Below are 21,632 nucleotides of genomic sequence, written 5' to 3'. Positions count from 1 at the left end.
TCAGCTGGCCAGTGCGCGCATGCCTTTGTTCTGGATGTGTCTGAATTCATTATCCAGGATTTTTTAAATTTATTAAATTGATGTTTTTGATTTGTTGTTATAGCTCTGATAGTCTACTGTAATAATTAATTAAAACAATTTTCAAATGCATTTTCTTTTTGTGATATATGCAGTCTGATGGAGTTTAACACAATTTCACAGTTTACAATATTAAGAGCTGCCTTTTCAACTTTGCAGCATAGATAACATTTTTTGTTTGCATGATGTACTACTATTCTAATAATTGTTGCTGAATTCCTGAATTAATCCTTCTAAAATGTTTAAAACCGGTTTCGCAGTTATAACATCAGTATTAATCTACAAAACCAAGGGTGAATCTCATCATACTAAATAATATGTACAGATTTTGGTATGATTTCACATATGATACGAAGTCAGTTAGTTGGGGCTTTTCAACAAACTATGGCATATTTAAAAAGACATCCAATCTTCTACAAACCCAGAGGAAACGTTCTCTCTGCCATACTGAACCTTCCTATTACAAAAGAATATGAAGAGGAAAGATGGACTGAGAAATACTTAGCAATTCTTTGCCTTTGCCATTTGGAATAGACAAATATCTGTAAATCTGTTAATGGTTTTCCAGTGGAAGAGAGGGAGTGGTCACATGTGGGTATTCTCAAAGCCTGATTGGTCCAAATACTGAGAGTAAACTTCTTAAATACTCCTTCCTTCTATTCTTGCCCAGTTTCCTCTCAGTCTCTTGGTCCAAGCACTGTTGAGAATTATATCTAGGTAGGAAATTTATTTCTTTATTCAATGGTCTGGTATTTGGCTTAATTGGGCATTTTAAAAGTTCCTAAATTCGAAAATTGCAGCTGTGGCCCCAAGGGAAAGTCCTCTGCCTCGGGCAGTCGGGGAGGGCCCTGTGGGGCATCTATCCTCCCCTCCGCGGGCCCGGCCTTCTTCCTCCGCTCTTCGAGACATGTGAGTGGGGCGATGGAGGAGGGATCGGAAATTCCCCAGGGCAGACAGAAGGCCTGGTAAGGGGGGAAGAGGGCCTGGAGCAGGGGTTCGGACCAGGGGTTGCCCCAATAAGGCCTTTCGCTGCCCAGCACCCCTCTAGGTCCTCCACGAGGGAGGAGGCTAGGAGGCACAAGGCCATAGAGAAGACCTTCGCCAGGGTGGAAAGGCAGGCCAAGTCTGCGAGGCCTGCCTCTTCCAGCAGGTCCCGGTCGCCAATCAGACCCCCTTCTGTGCATTCTTCCCCTTGGGGGTTCAGTCCTTTTTCTCCCTCAGCCTCCCCGGCCAGGTCCCGCAGCGATTCCAGGCAGAGGGGGTCTCCCTCTCCTTCGGTCTCCCTAGGTTTGGCTAGGAGAAGTGCTGCGGATCCTTTGGAAGGCACATCCAGGGGGCCTTATCCCTCACGCAGGTTGGCGCCTCAGAGGCCTGGCTCTCCTTATGGAGACATGGAGGATTTGGAACGTCTTCCTGAAGGTATCAAAAGACTTATTTCTGCAGCTATCTCACGGGGCATCACCCAGCGGGACAGGCGTTCCCACTCTTTTAGGTGTGGGGGGGGCAGGTCGTCCCCAGTATAGGGCATCCTCTCCATCCATGGTTAGCGAAGCTTCGGTCATGGGGGAGGAGAACCTCCAGGACATGGTTTTCTCAGAGGACGAGGATACGCCCACCCCCCGATGCTCCCTCTTCCTCGGGTCTGTTTCCTCCGGCCATGTTCAAGATTCTCCTGAACAAGGTGAGGAAGACCACCAAGGTGGGGACAGGGGATCCCACGGTACCCCCTCCTAGGGACCCTGACATGGCCATGTTTTCACACACGGCCACAAACAAGGAGGGGATTCCAGCCCCTCCTTTGTTTATGGAGGTCCTGACAAACCAGTGGACCCGTCCCTCCAAATTCTCTAACCCTGAGTGTAATGACCACCGCTTCTACAATGTGGAGCAGGCCTTTGCCCAGGCCATTCAGTTACCCACTATTGACACCCCAGTTGCCACTCTGGTCTCCTCACCGGTGTTGTCTGGTGATACGGCAGATAAATTGAAGCCGGAGGATAAGCGTGCAAATTTCAATGCCACTGCCTGGGCCATAAAGTCCGCGGCCTCGGCCTCGTATTTCAACCACGCCACGGTCATGTGGTTCCGGCAGCTCCAGGTTCGCATTCTGATCCAGGACGAATGGCTCCACCAGGATCTGGTTAAGATTATTGCGGCTTCCCAATTTTCCGCTGATGCAACTCTGGACACAGTTAAATTTGCGTCCAGCACCTTGGCCACCTCAGTTACTTCCCGCCGTCTTTTATGGCTTCGTAACTGGCAAATGGATAACAAGGCCAAGTGGAATCTGGCGCCTGCCCCGCCTTCTCTGTTGCCGCTCTGGCCACATGGAATGAGCTGCCCCCAGAGATCCGGGCCCTCCCCACTCTCATGGCCTTTCACAAAGCCATTAAAACCTGGCTTTTCCGGCAGGCCTTCTGATTGGGTGTTTGTTGCGTTCCTTTTTTAACTTTGTGTGTCCTATTGTTTTTAAGTTCCTTTAATATTTTTTTCATTTCTGTAAGCCGCCTGGAGTCCTTTGGGATTGGGCGGCATAGAAATCAAATAAATTCAATTCAATTCAAGGATCCTAATCTTTTTGGGGAGGCTCTCGACCTCATTCTGGTCGAGAACAAAGACAAGAAGAAGGTTCTCCCGTCCAACACTAAAACACCTGAGGCTCAGCCTCATCCTTATCATAGGCAGTCGTATAGGGCCCCGGATTATGACCATCACCAGCGTTTCTCCTCTTTCAGGTCTGACAGGCAGTTTTCCAGCCTCTGTTTTGCTGCTTGCTTTTGGCTGCCATTGAAACTGGGAGGGGGGGCATGGTATGTGGGTGGGGAAGTGTCAGCACAGGAGTGACTGTAAAAGGGAGGTGTTCTCACCATCTACTGCGCATGCTACAGATAAAGGATTTGCCGCCAAGGGCAACTGTCCGGCATACCAGCCTGATGATGCTTTTTGAAGATGTCTCCCACATGACACCTGTGGGGTGTACTGATTGGACTATGGGCTGAGGTTACCAGGGGGAGGGGGTTGGGTCACATATTGATATCTATGATTACGGGCACTTTTGCCTCAGACCTTGCTTTGCCTAGCTACTATCTACTCATGACCAGTAAAAGTACTCTTAATTCTGCAAAATGGAGTTGAGTGGTTTCTTTCTTGGTTACTGAGCGAAACAGCCCTGGCAGTCGTCCTATCAGGACAGGAACAGATTCCAACATCAGTCCCGGCGGTCCTTTCGAGGTGGCGGCGGTCGCCCCTACCGCAGGGAGAAGTGACTCGAACCCGAGTCGTCCCATAGGCGGCCGCCTGTCCCTCTATGCAGATCAATGGGACGAGATCATGCCTGACGATTGGGACAGGTCCACGGTACATCAGGGTCTCAGGTTAGAATTTCTCTCCACCCCTCTGAATTTCTTCAGGTCGTTCCCTCCGTCCCGGAGCTTGGAGCGCCGCCATCTGATGGATCAGGCCATAAAAAAACCTTCTCGACATTCAGGCGGTGGAAACAGTTTCCCTTGTGGAATGGGGTCTGGGCCATTACTCCAATCTGCTTGTGGTTCCAAAGAGTTCGGGGAGCTGGAGGGCAATTCTGGACCTCAAACGCCTGAACCGTTTCTTAGTGTACAGGCGCTTCAAGATGTCTTCCCTCAAGTCTGTCTTTCAGGGCATCCGAAAGGGGGATTTCTTGGCATCTGTAGACCTGACAGAGGCCTAACTCTATATTCCAATTCTGCCGGCTCATCGCAGGTTTCTGAGATTCTCGCATGGGGACCGCCACTACCAGTACAGGGCTCTCCCCTTCGGGTTGGCTTCGGCCCCTCGTTGAAGGTTTGGCGGCTCATCTGCGTTCCATCCCGGTTAGACTCCAATGTTACCTAGACGATGTCCTAGTCCAGGTTTGTAATTTAGTGGGGGGGTGATTATTTTAGCCTCAGTTTATACTGAATTAAACAGGGTGAGTTGTAACTAGCCCTTGTATTATGAAACTTCATGGGCACATTTTTGTAGTGCATACATTTGTTTATATGTGTGAATGTGTAACCTACCTAGACGCTGCAAGTGAACTCTCAGTGTATTCATATTGATTGTCTAATCACCATTTTAAACAAAATTAAAATGGGGTGGAGGGAGTATTTGCGTAGTCATGTTGAAGTTTAACATAAACACAGCTGATGAAATTAAGTTTTATTTCATTAAAGTAGCTTCAAATTTTAATTAAATTTTGTCCCTCATATATTTCAGTAAGTTGCAGCTAACAAATTGTTGATAACATTGAAAATACAAATAGTCTTGGCTTAATTATGGCAATTGGGAGTGGCACATGACCAGATCAACATTGATGGTGGTTGTAAGCAGTTCCAGTTATTTTGTCTTATTTTTATCTGGCCTCAGTTTTGCCGATAGAAAAAGATCAATATCAATACCTCTCATCTTGTGATTTTTAGGGCTTTTTGAAACTGTTCTCTAGCAGTCTATCTTAGCCTGTTCAGATACTTCTTCCCCTTCCTCTTCTTTCCTTTTTCTTTCTTTCCCTTATTTATTATTTATTGACTACATTTATATCCCCCCCTTACTCTGCAAAAGACTCTTCTATTCCCTTCCTAACGCAACCACTCTTCCCTTTTAAAATAATCTTCTGTCTTTGTTTCAGCTTGGAAGCAGAACGGAAATGCTTGTGGGCTGGTGTAAAATTTGTGCATCTATGAAAGAAATGGGTATTAATTTATAATTGGGGTATTTTACTGATATAAATAATTTTGATCAATACATTGATTTGGTTAATACCATTTTTTCCTTGTCTTGCCTTTTTCTGAAATGTAGCTTCTAGTACTAAATTAAACATGTAATCATACGTATATATTTATTTATACAAATGTGTCACATGTGTATTTGTCAATTCAAAAGTTGGCAAGATGGGCATTGTACAACATTTTGATCTTGTGTTTATAATTTTGAAATGTCACAGAAAATACTTGGAGGCCTGTATTATACATGAAGCAAAATCAGAAGGTTTTTTTTTTAAACTATGATTTGTTGGGCAAAATATAATCTGGTTCACACATAACACTAAATGATAATGTGTGGTTTTTGCATACTAGGTAAAACACCGTAGATGATCATATATTAGATCTGGTTTTTGTCTCAGATTGTTGAAATGTGATTTGAGGATTGGGGACATTAATATCTGTCACACTCTTTCTAGATCCATAGTCTAATGTCCTTCAATTCCATTGGAAGCAGTTTCCTAAATTCCTAGCTTGCATTCCTACCAGTTGAGAATTTTGGAAGTTCATATTTGGAAAATACAGAGCTCCAGAAGATTGCTTAGGTCCAAGATATAATAGTGCTCTATACAGTGCAGTAGAACATTTACTTTAGTCTAGGCAAGAGTTAACACCTCTACAGCTTTACCCTCCAGGGGCTCACAGCCTCTCCAAAGAGCAGATGTGGGCCTCTTGTTTGCTTTGTGGCAACAGGTGTGCTTGGCTGAATACAGCAGAAGTCTCATGCTGTCTCTTCAATTATATCTCTTCCCCTGGGCTGGCAGCAATTTCTGAAATTCAGCATTCTCCCCTGCTATGTGCATTTTTAGCCATTTATTTTTTACAGTGACGATTCTGAACCTGATCAAGCTTTACAATTTAAAAATGTGTATTTTCCTGAATACGGCTACTATAATTGATCTGGTTCAAGCAACATTTCTGGTTTATTTTACAAACCACTATTGATGGGGTTTACATAACACATTAAACCATAAGCAATGGTTTAACAAATGGTTGGGGTTACTCGTAATGTTCAGTGAAATTCAGAAAAATTATATTAAAGTTTAGCATAGCTAAACTTAGAGCATGTATATATAGAAGCATCACTTCTAGCATATGTTTCCCATAATAGCTCATGCACTTAATGCCACTAATTTAGGCCCGATTATTATGCTGGGAAGCATTATGTTTTCCCTTTCATAAAAAACTAAATTATAAAGATCTGGGTAAGACCACGTAAAATCTTGATAAGGTGTGCAATGAGAAGAATTAATAAATGAAAAGAGAGGTTCACACCCTAAAATGGGTATTGTTTAAAATGGCCTGGCCTAAGAGATTGACATGGGTGCCATTATAGCATCTTTGAAGAAACTTTTCCCCTTCTTTCTGCCCTTTGTAGTTTATATGGAGAATCCAGTGTCTTTTGCCCCTGGAAAATCTGATTAGGATACCAAATGTGTCTGCAGCTATTCATTCAGCTTTTGTGGGAACTTGATAAAATTACTTGACTTGAAATGTCTTGCGTGCTTTTGCTTAAATGTTAGAGAAGTGGGAATATCTGACTATTTCACTATGATGCAGTATTACTAGGCCTCAGGAAACACACATCCTGTCATCAGTCTTCCTTAGTGACTTGGAATAAGTTCTTGTCTCTCAGCTCAATCTACCCAGGTTGGTTGTTGTGGATAAAAAATTTGAAGAAGGCAGCACTATATATATTGACTCAAAAAGAGGAAAAATGGGATACAAGTCATGTATAATGGAATAAACCTAAACCTGAACTATTCTAGATTTAATCCAGAAGGTTCAGTTAGCGCCCTTAGTAGCTAAGCTTAAATTGATGGATGCCAGTACCCAATACTTTGCATATATTAAAGACTGGCCCTTGTATATGTTTCTTTAGCTTCGGGAGTTGAAAATGAGGAAAGTGCGGGTAGATTACTTTTGCTATTCTTCTTAGTTGTGAATCCCAGGGCAGCTATACTACTCTGCATGCAAACCTAACCATCTTTCTCCCAGTTGCTGTGAAAATTAAACTTCCAGCTTTGGGATCCTGGCAGTTGCTGCATCGAGCAAAAATTTAAGTTGTGTAGTAACTAAACACAAGGAAATATTTTTGCTTAGTCCTGCTTGTTCCTAAAATAAGACCTCTTGATTAACTGCAAATGAAATTATGATTGTACAGCTATCAAGTGTACTTGTTTTCAACCCTCCCCTTTCTCTTTTCTTTTCAGTTCTTCCTCCTGTGCTTGTTCCTAGACACAGTGAATACAACCCTCAGCACAGTCTCCTGGCACAATTTCGCAACTTGGGACAAAACGAGCCGCATATGCCACACAATGCTACTTTTCCAGACTCTTTCCAGCAACCCAACAGTCACCCATTTCCCCATTCACCAAACAGTAGCTATCCAAATTCGCCTGGAAGCAGCAGTGGTACCTACCCCCATTCACCTGCCAGCTCAGACCCAGGAAGCCCTTTTCAGATGCCAGGTAAAGCTTCCTCTGAGAAGTCTCAGCAGCAGCTTCTTAGCATTGACAATGGTCTTGTGTTAGAAATAAACATCAGGGCAATGTTAGCATAATAATAATGTGGAGATAATCACCTGTGGCTGAAAACCAGTAATATTAAAAGTAAGTCTTACATTGATGTTTTTTGCCATTGATTATTACATTTTAATGTCATCATCAATAAGTTGTGCTTTAAATTTGTTGTGCATTAGGATGTACTTGTCTGCTGATAAATATATTGGAAAAGATGACCTGTATGCAGATCATCAGCACTTCTTTTTCATATACCCTGTTCCCTGAAAATAAGACCTCCCCAGATAATAAGCCCTCCCTGAAAATATGGCAACACAGCAGCAGCCATGAGTTGACTACGCTCACTCCCTCCTGCATCTCAAAAATAATAAGATCTCTCTCAAAATAAGGCCAAGTAGTTATTTCAGGATTCAAAAAAAAAAATAAGACCCTGTCTTATTTTCAGGGAAACACGGTATAGGAATTTGATCTGTTTGCGCCAGAACTTTCTGAAATCTAATTCCCTCAAGGAAAAGTAAACTTAGGTATAATTAATCAAAGAGTAATAATTTCTTTGTTAGCCGTGTTAATAGAGATGAGTAAAAATGGATGGTTTTCTATTGTTGTTGTTGTTATTGTTATTATTATTACATTGTAGTTTGGCTTAGCTTAACCCTATCCATAAAATGGATAAGTACAAAGATGAAATAACAGTATTTTGTATTACCTCAGCTGATACTCCGCCTCCTGCTTACCTACCTCCAGAAGATCAGATGACCCAGGATGGTTCACAACCAATGGATACCAATATGATGGCACCTTCAATTCCTTCAGAAGTAAACAGAGGAGGTGACACTTCATATTTCAGTTATGAAAAATGTCTATATATGGCACTTTCCCCCACCCCACGTTTTATATTTTCATTGCATTAATTGTCTTATCTTCCTGCTAAAGAGACATGATAAAAATAACATATATCCACTGTAAATGTTGCACTGAAAAACAGCAGTGGATATGCTCCGATTCTTATGTTAAAACTTGTGCAAAATGGTACAGCAGACAAAGTTGCCTTTAATTGAGCACTAGCATTCAATATATGTTCACACATTTTGCTTTACTTGGAGAAACTTCAATCATAATATCAAGCTGTTGTGACCACATATGCAACCACCTGGATAACTTGGCTGCTACCAGGCCTAGTAAGCAACTGAAAAGTATTTGAAAGATAAGAGTGAGCAATAATTTCTTCATGTTCTCTGCTTTAAAGCAGGTTTTTAGTAGATAAATGCAAACACTTGGTAATTTTGTTGATCTGTTTATTGTAGGTAGTCCTTGCAGCTGACTAAGGCAAATTTACCAGTGTTTTGCTTTATGATTTGCTGCATATTTTAATTTTTTAAATAAATTTACTATATCTCAACCCTAAAATATTTTCATTTCTTAGGACTGTCCCCCTCTTCTATCCGTGTAAGCTGTGAGATTTGGTCCTTGGGTTTTTAAGGGGTATGATATAAGTTGCCACAAACTAGTAATGGGAGGGAAAGAGACAAGTGTGCATACCCTTTGGCATTTAATTGAATCAACTTTGAACTTAAGAATATGAACACATTACAGTTAGTCCATGGGTTAATAACTAGTTCCATTCCCTAACTGTCTTAACCCAAATTTGTATTTAAGTCGGAATGTACACAGAGGCAAAAGGCCTATTACTAAAAATGGAAAGTGGCATTGTCCCAGCAAATGAAAGCACTGAAGCAGTGCAATGTTTTTAGGAACCAATGAAAATGGCTGAAAACAGGCTATAGCTTAAAAACTTTTGGCTTCAGCAGTTCTAGAAATATTGTGCCGCTTCAGTGCTTTGTGAGCTGGAGGAAGAGAATGCCATCCACCTTTTTCAGTAATGGGCAGCTTGTTCATATCCTTAAGGACAACCCCTTAAGGACTTGGGATTTTTATTGTTTGGCAGGGAGCAAATAAGATGAAGCAGATTGGACTTGAGAATGCAGAAAGAGTAAAGTTGTCAACCTGATTCCTACTAGTAATATTAGCAATTAAAACACTGTAATTAGAGTGGTACAATACCTTCTCTTAATTTTATGAAAGGGAAACAGACTCTTCTTTCCATTCATATTATTTATTCCACACCTGTTTCCGCTAATTCAGCAAGCTCTTTATCTCTCCCCCATACCTCTACCTGATGTGCATGGTTACATCCTTTGTTTAATAGCCTTTCAAAAAGGTCTGCTGCAGTTCATGTTTATGAAGGGCCCGAGCAATAAACACAAACCCCGGTGCTCTCTGGCTACAGACATTTGGAGGCCTGTTCCTTGTGAAGATTTGTTAGTCTTAAGAGATTTTACTTAACAAGCTGCATCCTGTCAATGAAGTTGGGTAATTCCTATTGTTGGCTCATGCTGGGAATGGAGAGACAAAACGCACCTGCTCTGCATGACTTAAGGCAAATGTGAGGAAGTTCGTATGAAATCTGCCTGTGTGTGTGTGTGTGTGTGTGTGTGTGTGTGTGTGTGTAAAAGAGAGAGAGATGATTTCACTCTTCAGGAATGGCCAGCTGGCAGGATTTCTTCCTGAGTTTGAGAACTAGGGCAAAGCTGTGCAGCAGTAATAGTTACTGGCATCTTGCTGTGAAAGTGCACTGAGTTACTAATAATTAAAGATTGCCTAACAGTGACTTGAAAGGATTAAAAATGCTGTGAATTGTTTGCATCAGCACTTGGCCTATCCTTAACATGTTGTGCCACCCCAGCCATCTGTAGTTTTTTCAATAAACCATTTTTAAATGAACCGTGGCTCAGCATAGTGTTTGAACCCAGTTGTTCAATTTCATTTGGGAAAACCATATTGGGAACTATCCTTTTTTAAATATTGAATCACATATTGGTAAATTCTTACCTATACCAAAAAAATGTCTGTGTTCACCTATTGTGCAAGCAGTTGTGATGTGTCAAATAAATATGGGAGAGAAGGTGCAAATCCAGATTGCTCATTAATGTCACTGAGTAATGGTGTTTTTATTCTGAAGCTACTTAATAGGATGGGTATGAGAATAAAATGCAAGGAAGCCCATGTCTCTTGCCTCAAGCTGCTTGGATAAAAATAACACTGTGTAAACAGACATTATCAGTCATATAAATGTGAATTACTCTGGGTAAAGATAACTATCAAAAAGGAAGGCAAGAGTTCCTGGAAGCAATCAGTTTCTTTAGCCAGAAAAGGCAAAAACATATTTCTTAAATTTGTAGTTTAGTGGGTCAGGAAGAGGTTATTGTTGCTATTCATAACAAAGCCAACACTTTCCCTCTTAACACAATGAGATTATAAATTAAAAACTCATCAAAAACAAATTGGCTGCATGAACACAACCTAAAAATTATAGTGCAGAATGAGTGCATTCACTCCTCTTATATGAGTGCTCCCCCCAAAAATGGACCTTGTGTATCTTTCGGTTTCATTACTCTTTATTAAGATGTTTGAGTGCTTGTAGCAGAAAGTTGTGTAGTTGCATTAATATAGTTATGTCAGTTTATTCCCTTGTTGAACAGGGGAGCAGGGATTTTTTTCTGGCTAGAGGCAGTTCTGGTTGCTGAGAGGAAGGAATGGTTATTGTTGACTGGAATACTTCCTTAGCTGAAATCTGTAAAAAAAAGAGAGAAAAGATTAATAAATGCATCTCTTAAATAAACATTCCAAAAATACAACTCCATTATATTTTGTTTAAAATAATTTACAAAGTTTGTATATTGCAGTAACCCATAACATGGGTTGGATTTGGGGGGTCTCAAAAAAAAAAAGAATATATGTAGCTTGGGGATGAACTAAGGAATCCTTAGTGATCCCTGAGCTTGGTTGTTTGCTTCAGATACAGTATTTCATTATATGACCAGGTTACATCAGTGCAAGTGAGTGTGGAGTTTGCCTTGTATATATATTACAGTTTGCCTTAGTTGGATAATGAAACATGTACAAGTAAACAACCAAACTCAAGAGAGTACCAAAGGCCCAACAGGTTTGGGTTCTGTATACACTCAGCTCTTGTGGTTTATAAAACAAAGTTTATACTTACTTATTGTATGAATAGTCATTAAAAGTTATTCAATAAACCCTGGTTAAACCAAACCTCAGGAACTGTAATAATTGAGACATAATTATGTGTTCACTTTGTTACAGTAGACTAAATTTGGTAAATTAATTCTTAGGAAGAGAACTTACTGTCTATTCCATAAGAATTTACCATACATCATAATGTATTTGTTATCTTTAAGAACTATACACCCTTTATTTTTGTAAGCCAACATGCAAAGCTGCTTAGAACTGTTCTTTTTTTAAAAATAAATCCTAATTCAGCTTGCTCAAACCTCCTTTCCATTTCTCAAAGCTTAGAATCCTTTGATTGCATTACTTATATGGTTTAAATATCATATAATGGGACACTGTGGGAGAATTTCTAATTAGAAGCTGCACCATCAGATTCCCCCTCCTCATGATCTTAACCCAAAGTCTACACAATGAATATAAATAAATTAAACTTTAAAGCCCAGTAATTCATTAATTCTAGCATTGCTGATTTCTGTTTTTCTTCTGTTGCAGATGTTCAGGCAGTTGCTTATGAAGAGCCAAAACACTGGTGCTCTATTGTCTATTATGAACTCAATAATCGTGTTGGGGAGGCATTTCATGCCTCTTCCACAAGTTTGTTGGTGGATGGCTTCACTGATCCCTCCAATAACAAGAACAGGTTTTGCCTGGGGCTCTTGTCAAATGTTAACCGGAATTCTACTATTGAGAATACTAGGCGGCATATTGGCAAAGGTATTGTTGGTTCTGATCATGTCAGTACACTTGGGATGCAAGCTACATTTAACAGCTTTAAGGCTTCATTGCAAAACAATGTATTCAACAACATTATTCATATGTTTATCACTCCAAAATGTTAATAACCTGTAGGAATGGGATTATACCTTTCCCCAATATGATGGATGTATCTCCAGAAAAAAACTGATCCTGCTACCCAGAGATAGTGAGAAATATAGTCTAATGCAGATTAAGGAAAGCTGCTACAACATTTTCTAGAAATAATCAATTTGAAAAGTATCTGAGCTATGGCTGAAGTACTGGATTTAATAGTAGGTCCTTATTATTGGAGGCTGAAATATCTATTGAGCCACCTGAATACAGAGGTATTGGTGTATTTTGTGTAATAATAGATGAAGAATATGGGGAAAGTAGTTGGAGATGTCTCTTTCTAATCCACAATTGCAAATTGGAATTTTAAAGTGTTTTTTTAAAAGTCAAACAAGTTTCATTTGAATTGGCAAAATTATATAACTTTTGTAGCATGCTGCATCCTTACTTTTAAGAACTGAAGTGAATAGTAGCAGTTTGGGTTTGGGTTTTCTATAATCTTTTTTTTAATGATGAAGACTTGGGATGAATCCTATAGAAAAATAATTTTCTGAGTAATTTTGATGAATGGCAAAGGCATTTGTTGAAAAGGGAAGTATTAGCACACAGTTGTGCTCAAAATACTTTTTAAAAGCCAGGAGTATGTACAAGTAAAAGATCTTTGTTCCCTATCCCCCATTGCTAGTTAGGAGAGAAAGCATTTTTTCCAGATGTGTGTAAGACAATTGCATCCCAGTTAGGCATCATAAAGAAGTTGTAGTTTTGACTAATTGCAAGCAGATTGGCTATATTACTGAACGTGAATTCATGAATTCTTGTCTTTTGATAGTTTTAGGCTGCCAAAACAAATATCTAGCAGTATTCTTGTAGTTCATAATTGGGGAAATACATAGTATATGCAGATGACTAAAACCTTACTTTTTCTACGCATCTGCTAAGTTGCTTGAGATAAATGCAATTCCTCATTTATATTTTGTGTCAGAAGTAGAAGTTCCTACAATTTCAGAGAAATTCTAACAATCTTCTGTCTCTTTTATAGGAGTTCATCTGTATTATGTTGGTGGAGAAGTCTATGCAGAATGCCTTAGTGACAGTAGTATATTTGTGCAAAGCCGAAATTGCAATTACCATCATGGCTTTCATCCAACTACTGTCTGCAAAATTCCGAGTGGCTGCAGCTTAAAAATTTTCAACAATCAAGAATTTGCTCAACTTTTAGCTCAGTCAGTGAACCATGGCTTTGAAACAGTGTATGAACTCACTAAGATGTGCACTATTCGTATGAGTTTTGTAAAGGTAAGCAAGGTTTTCCATCTGTGTGCGTGGATGAGTGACTTTTTGAGCCAGCGAAACGAAAAGAATTCAAGTTGCTAACAGTTCACTTCCTGATCTCCAAACACTAAAATTCAAAAGGCATTCATTTGCCTAAAATCTTAGAGCTCAGCTGAATTTCTCTCATATGTGTGCATGTATGAAGAAAGAGAGAGTTTCTCAAAACTGGACTGCGATCTGGATCTGCACTAAATGTGTTTGGGAAAGGAAATATTGCTGGTTGTGGCAGCTGAAGTATCCTGACAGCAATCACAGCCCTTCAAGCAGATGTATGAGACTTCTAAAGGATACCGCTGCTCTTAATGCTTTGAAGAAAGATGTTTTGCTTATTCCAGTACCTTGTTGGGATGCTTTACATAGTTATTAAACCATATTTTGAGATAAAATCTTGACCAGAATTTCAGATCAATTAAGTGTTGGATTCTTTGCTGTTCCATGAAAAGTCAGTGGAGTGGAATGGAGAGTAATGCTCCTCTTGAAGATACTACATATTTTAGCAGTTTAATTTTGGAAGATAATATTCTATGGGGAATAATTTAAAAATTAATGCATAATTTCTTGTAATTAGATGGATATTAAATAGGTAGATACTTATTTATTTGTCAGATTTATATCCTGCTTTTCCTTTAGGAGTTCAAGCCAATGTACATAGCATTGCTTCCTCTTTTTTCTCCTGATAGGAATCGCTTGCTGGGAAAGATGGGTTTCATACACCCGTAGTCACTCAGTAAGCCTCTGTGACTGGGGTGAATGAAATCTGGCTTTTCCCAGGGCTGATTGCATACCCTGATTGTACCTAATTGGCTTCCTTGATAGTAAAGTGTATGACTCAATACAAATAATTGAAACTAAAACATGGACTAATTATACAGGTAGTCCTTGTCTTATATAACAGTTTATTTAGTGGCTATTCAGCGTTACAATGGCTCTGGAAAAAGTGACTTGCAACTATTTTTCATACTTACAATCATTGTGGTTGTAAGTCAAGTACTACTTCTACATTGATGCATATTTTTCCCCGGGAAGTAGAAATGGAATATTTACTACAAATCCCACCAGTGATATGTTCTGAATTAATTGGAAAATTGCTTTCTTTCTGTTAAGCCATGCTTTAAGTCCATTACTGATAAACATGCAGAGAGTATAATATGGCAATACACCTTAATTCATTAAAAAAGAAATTTAATTCCTAATTATGTCTATTCCTTACTGCCTTGTATAATAGCAACTATCCTATTGCGACACTATGGCACCATATTTTGGTGATTTTATCATGGATTTACTTTAATATTTTATCTCATATACTGATGTATTATCCACATACCATATATACTGTATAGTGATGGTTTATTTAAACTTATATTTGTGTGATTGCATGATCTCTGTAGTTACCGTATGCTAAATAAATAAAAACTGCCTTTCTATTATCATGATGCTAATATGGTCAGGATACTAGTATGTGTATCAGGACACATCTGCTAACATTAAGACTTTTCTATTTCCTAGGGTTGGGGAGCTGAATATCACCGTCAAGATGTCACAAGCACACCATGTTGGATTGAAATTCATTTGCATGGTCCCCTTCAGTGGCTGGATAAAGTTCTTACACAGATGGGCTCTCCTCATAACCCAATCTCTTCTGTGTCTTAAAAGAGTTCTGAATTTCAGAATCTAGTGAGCCTTGCATGTACTTGAAGGATGTTTGGGTCAGACACATGTACAAAACTGGCAGCAGCCTTTATACTTGATATCTGTGACCAATTATTAGATCAGGAAGAAAGCTCCTACTAAGTTATTTTAATAAATTCAATTTCCACGAATAATAATCTCTTTCCAATCTTTAGGTTACGGATTGTAAAAGCTAGGGATGGCCAACTTAATGTCAATTGAACACTGTTCTCAAGCAGTGTTATTTAGCACACTAACATCACCATATGTGACTCATTCATTGTAATTTGTCCTGAAATGAATACCCAACATTGAAAGTTATACACTCAAAGGAAAGTTTGCATTGGTATTTGAAAGTCTGGGTAATAGTAGCTGTCTTGGGGGGGAAAGGCTTCTGTGTATCTTCTGGAAACTGTGTATTGACCATAATGCTGCAAGAATTTTTAGGTATGCTCTCTCCTAAATGTATGTACAGTGTAATTGGAATTTAGAGATGGACAATAAATTAGATAGACGTGGGAAGTGGGTGGGAAGTGAAGCTGACAAAGGAAAGGTAGAATTATACTGTTAAACATAGCTTGTTAAAACAAGACCAAGTCTTTCTGTGTGCATTTCACTTTTAATAGTGGCTTCATCTTAATATTAACCAATATTTCTGCCATCTCCAGCTTCATAGAGAAAGGGTGGGTCAATGCTTTTGTCATGTACTGCACGGTCTGTAGATTTCAAGACAAAACTGTACAGTCTTTAAAAAATTGGGCAGTTTTATGCAGTTCACATAACAGAAGCAACTTCTTCATTTTGTAAAACTTTTGTGTTTTGCCAACTCAGCAGATATTAGCTTATGTTGGGAGGACTTAATCAACCTATTCAAGTGTTTCAAACTAAAAGGTTATTTTTTTTAAACTATTTTAATTGTTTCTTTCTGCTAATGTTTTTATATTCATTCAAGCTGTAGTACTTTTTCATTATTATTTTTTAATTCCAAAACATAAGGGGGGGAGGGGTTCATCCTTATTGAAGTTCAAATAAACATATTGCTTACTTTGATTAAAATAATCTCTTCTGCAACTTTTGTTTATAATCAAGATGAAAAAGCCTATTAGTTTTCAGATAAAAGAATGTGGATACCTGAAGAGTTGATAATGTTTGTTCAGGAGTTCAAAATATCACCACGCAATTGGTAAATTGACACTTAAAGTTCCCTTTATGATTACTTAACACTTGAATAATTTGTCCACTTTCATATTGTGAACTTAATGTGAAATAGTCATTTACAGTTTTGCACAAGCTGTTGTTATGTTATATTCATCATCGTTATGAGAACACCACATATTACCACTTATGAGCTTAGGTATTATGGTCTGATGGGCACTGCTCTAAAAAAATCAGGAATGCCTGGTTTATACAAAAATATTAAGTATGGTCCTGGCTAAATATTTATCTACATCTAATCATTTGATTTATAAACTTTGGGGGGGGGGGGACAATATGTTCAAACTCACTTTTGCTTTCTTTAGTAAAGGGCTGGTAAAATTATAATGTGCAAATCACTCAAAGTAACTGGGGACAAGGTATTGTAGCTAGATTCAAAACTGTAAAGGGAAGCATTAAAAAGTTCAAATCTCCTTTGAGTCAAACTCAAATTGTGGAATCTTCCAGAATTCTCTTGAAGTCTCTTGTGATTGCTTTAGTAGATTAAAAAAAACCTTTCCAATATGGTATTCCCTCAGAGTCTTCTATCCAAATGCTTATCAGGCCATAGAAGCCAAGTCTGGACAAGATCAGCCATCAGTTGTGATGAAGAAAAGCACATCTACCCAAACATTTTTAAGTTCCATTTTCAAGGATATTGCAATATTTTTAGAGTCATGGACACAATTTTATTTCAAAAGCATTTTTGTAGATGCTGGTCAATATTTCACTTGAAAATTCCAGAACCTGGTGCCCCTAGACTAAAAAGCATATTTTACTCACACTAAATATCATTAAAAGTGTCCATTTTTTATACAAGAATTTTAAAAAACTGTTAGCCAGGAATAGTTTAATTAAAACACTATTTGTGTTTGTTCTCTTGGCTTTGAATAGAGACAAAGCCTTCCTGTCCCATTACAGCTGTTAATTTCCCTAACACATTAACACAATCTTCTTATCAGTTCTTGTGTTTGTGAATTATCATTGCCTATTCTTCATAAGGTAAACTTGAAGTGTCTTTAACTGCTGCTTACAAGTCTTTTCCTATTTTTAATCCCTTTGTTAACATTCTGCCTACCCATTGGCTCCAAACACATTTGTAATTTGTCAGTTTAAGATTAAATGTTCGTGCCTATGAAATGGTTCTTAGACTTCAAGAGATTGTAATACTCAATTTATATTAGCAGTTGATCCATTCTATGAAGAATAACTTCCTTTTGTCCATTTGACTCCTTTTAATCCATTGTCAAATTGAATTATAATCTTACAGAAGCAATCTTTCTATAGAATATTTTTCTGGCCAGATATAACAGGGTCTGTCATTTGTTGTTGGGAAAAGGAGTGGATGGAAGAGAGGAAGAGACCTTTGATTCAGACAGCCTAAATGTTGTACACCTTGACTTACAACAGCATTCAAAGTTACAATGGAACTGAAAAAAGTGACTTATGACCATTTTTTACACTGTTGAGCATTCCTATGGTCACATTATTTACATTCGGATGTTTGACAACTGATTCATATTTATGAAGGCTGCAGTGTCCTGAGGTCATGGGATCCCCCTTTGTGACATGACAAGCAAAGACAATGGAAAAGCCAGATTCAATTAATAATGGTGTTACTAATTTAACAAATGTGGCAAGAAAAGTTGTAAAATAGGGCAAAGCACACTTCACAAATTTCTCACTTAACGTAAATTTGGTGCTCAATTTTGGTCGTAAATTGAAGACTACCCTTATTCCCTTCAACATTAGCTGAAATATGATTGCCATGAGTGACATGCCTAATTACAAGGAATATATTCATCATCATATTATCTATGCCTCCTCCTAGCCATATGTTCCCCTCCTGCTTACGGTTATTTTTCAGATCAGCTGGGCAGACTTCCAGACAAAGCACTGGTTTCTGGTCTCCATCTCTTCTGTTGTCTAAAATACTTATGGACCTCAGATGCATTCTTGGAAAAAGAATGCTAGGAGTAAACATTTGGCTTTGCAGTCTGCCAGGTTCAAATTTTTATAATTAAAACATAATTTTTTCACATAAACGGTCAGGTGGGGTTAGAAAGTTGGCAGGGCAAAAGGAGGTGTTTGTGGGCATACATTGTGATGTTGTGAAACCTTATTCTGTTAAAATTATACCTCCTGGATTCAGGATACCATAGGAAGCAACTCAAAGTAATTCTAAACACTTATACTTTATAGATTCACAGCAAATAAGCCAGGTGCCTCCATAAATTTGAGATGTATCATGCCTACATGCTGTGACTAGGTGATTAAAACCTACTGGTTAGCAACAATATATTGAAATTGTTTTGTGTAGGAAGCACAGTGAACTCAAAATGCTTTGTAAGTACATGGCAAAGCAGCAAATAAGGTATTTTTCCCCATTCTCTTTTTGTAAATTTGGGAATCCAAGAGGTTTTATGCCCAACTTAATTTTGTTTTGGTTTTAGATTTTTACATTTTAAAGACTCAAATGGAACATCCACATGCTGCAAAAGAAAACAATAGCCCCAAGAATAATCTTGATGCTAATAGAAAATACTTGTAGTTCAATTTACTGAGGGTTCCTTGGTCCTCTCTGAGCTTACTTGTTTTCTTGCAGATTTTTCATTACCCAAACTAGCTAACATCATCAGTGCTAATATAATCTTGATGTCTGCAGATATTAGTGGGATCTTACATTTTAAAAGGCATCTACCAAAAAGCTGTACAGCCAAGAGGAGCTCTTAAAAACAACCCCCCTCCCCTCAGAACTAGAGTGGGTGATGAGCTGCTTGGGTATTACATGGCTCTACTTAGAGACTGAATTCTTTTCCAGACATATTGTTGTTTTTGCGTGATTTTAAAGGCTTTTCATGCTTCCTGGAGTTGCAATAGAGTCTGGTGGCCTTATGCATTTAATTAAACAAATAGTAAACAGGTGGTTTGTAACTAATCATGTCCATCATACCAGCTGTACATGTCCACAACATCCAAAATATTCAGTTTGTTTTACTCTCTGCTTTGACATTTTGTTAATCCAATAAATAAATAATAAAATTATACTCCAAAAGGATGGAGACAGTAGAAGTTACACAGTAGTAACAAATGTGTTTTTAGGATTGTTTTAAATTTATAAAGCCTTATCAAAGCATGGTTTGCTATCCAAGCAATGGTTTTGCATAATATGTGCATCTAATCAAAATCTTTAAATAGAATGAGAAAAGTAATTGCTCGCATTCAGATCTGTTTCTAACAAGTGATGAGTGTACTTTACAGTTAAAATTATAAAACCTGCTGGAATAATAAAACAAGCAATGGTTGATTGTTCCTTTTTGAAATGTAAAATCTACAATTCTGAACAATCTTAAATGTTGTTATGTATGCAAAAAGTGCAACATCATGAAAGAGCTCAGTTATAATGACATAAGGAACTTTAATAGTAAAAGCATAATGAAATAAACATAAGAAACCGAGCCAATTCATATGAAAATGACATAGTAATCACTGTTCCTTTGGGATAAAAAAAGCAGCTCTGCTGTTGACAATTTGTATTTAACATTACTGTATTACAATAGTACAATGGATATGTTCTGCCTTTTCATTGTACAAAGATTATTTCTTCTATAGGTGAAAAATGTCAATTGCTTTTAAGCACCATCAAGTGGCCAGAATGAATACTACTTTTAGACCAAAACAGTGCAATTATATGTATGTATAGTCCCAGTTTGCTTTCTTTCCCTTTAATTCTTTCTTTGATTCCTTCCTTTCTCCATAAATAATGCAGGATATTGAACTTTTAGTTATACCCTCTGGTACTTTTTTCTAAAAAAGACTTGTTCTATATACACAGGCATGATGGATTGCACTCTAAGTTGTTTCAATTTGCAGGATGTAATTGAATAACTACAAATGGTGGTTAAGTGGACAATGTTGACTATGATATAGTGAGATGCTTCAGGTATGTTAATGTAAGTATGAACGCAGAAGGAATGATTTAAAACTGCAAACATATGCATACTTTTTTTGGGGGGGGGGAGATCAACACATTCCATGTGATTTAGCATAACATGTTGGCTGTGCCAACATATTAATCCATCAGTCCACTATTGACAAACCTCAGTGGCTATGTTCTCATAACATGCAAACCAGAACTAAGTATGTAATATGATTTTGGTATAGACAGTCTGGCTCCCAAACCTTGCCTTATAGCACATTATCTTTCATAAATGAGCATGAGCAAGTATTAAGATATGAGAACAAAAGAAAAAGGTCCTATAAATGTGGGATGTAGGTTTCTGCCCTGTCTTCAACAAAATGTAGAAGAATTAAGTTGGGATAATTACAATAAGTCATATGAAAGTAAGTCTGCTTCAGCATTGACATTTGCCAATTTGAGAAGCCAACATAACCTTTGATCAAGGTGATGGATTTCTAAATCAGGAAGTTTTTATTCAGCATATGAATAAAGATGCTGGTTTACAGCAATGTATGACTTTGGAGGTTTAAGATTTAGGCTAACAAATAAGGTAAGACTAAAATGTGATATATGATTCATTGAAAATCCAGGCAAATGAGCCATGGTGGTGCAGTGGTTAGAATGCAGTATTGCAGGCTAACTCTACCCACAGCCAGGAGCTCAATCCTGACTGGCTTGAAAGTTGACTCAGTCTTCCATCCTTCCAAAGTTGGTTAAAATGAGGACCTAGATTGTTGGAGGCATTATGCTGATTCTATAAACCACTTAGAGAGGGCTGTAAACCACTGTGAAGTGGTATATAAGTCTTAAGAGTTAGAATATTTGTAGCTCAGAGTTGAAATGAGGGGTTAGGGTTAGGGTTGCTTTCTAGGAAACACCACCAGTGCAAGTAAGAGCAAACCCCACTCCTTGCTAGCACTGATGTTACCTAGTTTGGGTAAAGAAATATCTGTAAGAAAATAACCAAGCTCAGAGAACACCAAAGGACTCTTCAAATAAATAAATTTAGTAAACAATTATTCAATTGGCTATGGCTGGTGTAACCAGGCAAATATATTAATATCTGCCATTGGGGGAGAAACTGCAAAGCAGAAACCCAAAATGCATATTGGAAATTCTCTGAACCAATGAAACTTCTTGGATGACAGGCGAAACGGCTTCTTCCTTAGAAGGCAAAAAAACAACCATTAACTCCAAACCGGT

General features: G+C 38.3%; 1 protein-coding gene across 7 annotated transcripts in view; it reads left to right on the top strand.

Moving 5' to 3' along the window:
• The window catches only part of SMAD1 (SMAD family member 1), a 42,582-nt gene extending 24,739 nt beyond the window's left edge, over positions 1 to 17,843 (top strand). For 6 of the 7 annotated variants that reach the window (XM_014066009.2, XM_014066010.2, XM_087724341.1 and 3 more), the window contains 5 exons: positions 7,067 to 7,324; positions 8,087 to 8,221; positions 11,960 to 12,181; positions 13,314 to 13,570; positions 15,113 to 17,843. In XM_014066009.2, the coding sequence (XP_013921484.1) occupies positions 7,067 to 7,324; positions 8,087 to 8,221; positions 11,960 to 12,181; positions 13,314 to 13,570; positions 15,113 to 15,256 (1,016 nt within the window). In that variant the 3' untranslated portion in view covers positions 15,257 to 17,843. The remainder of the gene's footprint in view (positions 1 to 7,066; positions 7,325 to 8,086; positions 8,222 to 11,959; positions 12,182 to 13,313; positions 13,571 to 15,112) is intronic. The other variant, XM_014066014.2, reaches the window with a different exon arrangement.
• Positions 17,844 to 21,632: the final 3,789 nt, after the last annotated feature.

This window comes from Thamnophis sirtalis, unplaced genomic scaffold, assembly GCF_051295495.1.
Source record: "Thamnophis sirtalis isolate CommonGarterSnake01/CBP01778 unplaced genomic scaffold, rThaSir2_p1.2 scaffold_10, whole genome shotgun sequence".
In the NCBI taxonomy this organism is placed as follows: Eukaryota; Metazoa; Chordata; class Lepidosauria; order Squamata; family Natricidae; genus Thamnophis; species Thamnophis sirtalis.
This window is presented reverse-complemented; position numbering and strand designations above follow the sequence as displayed.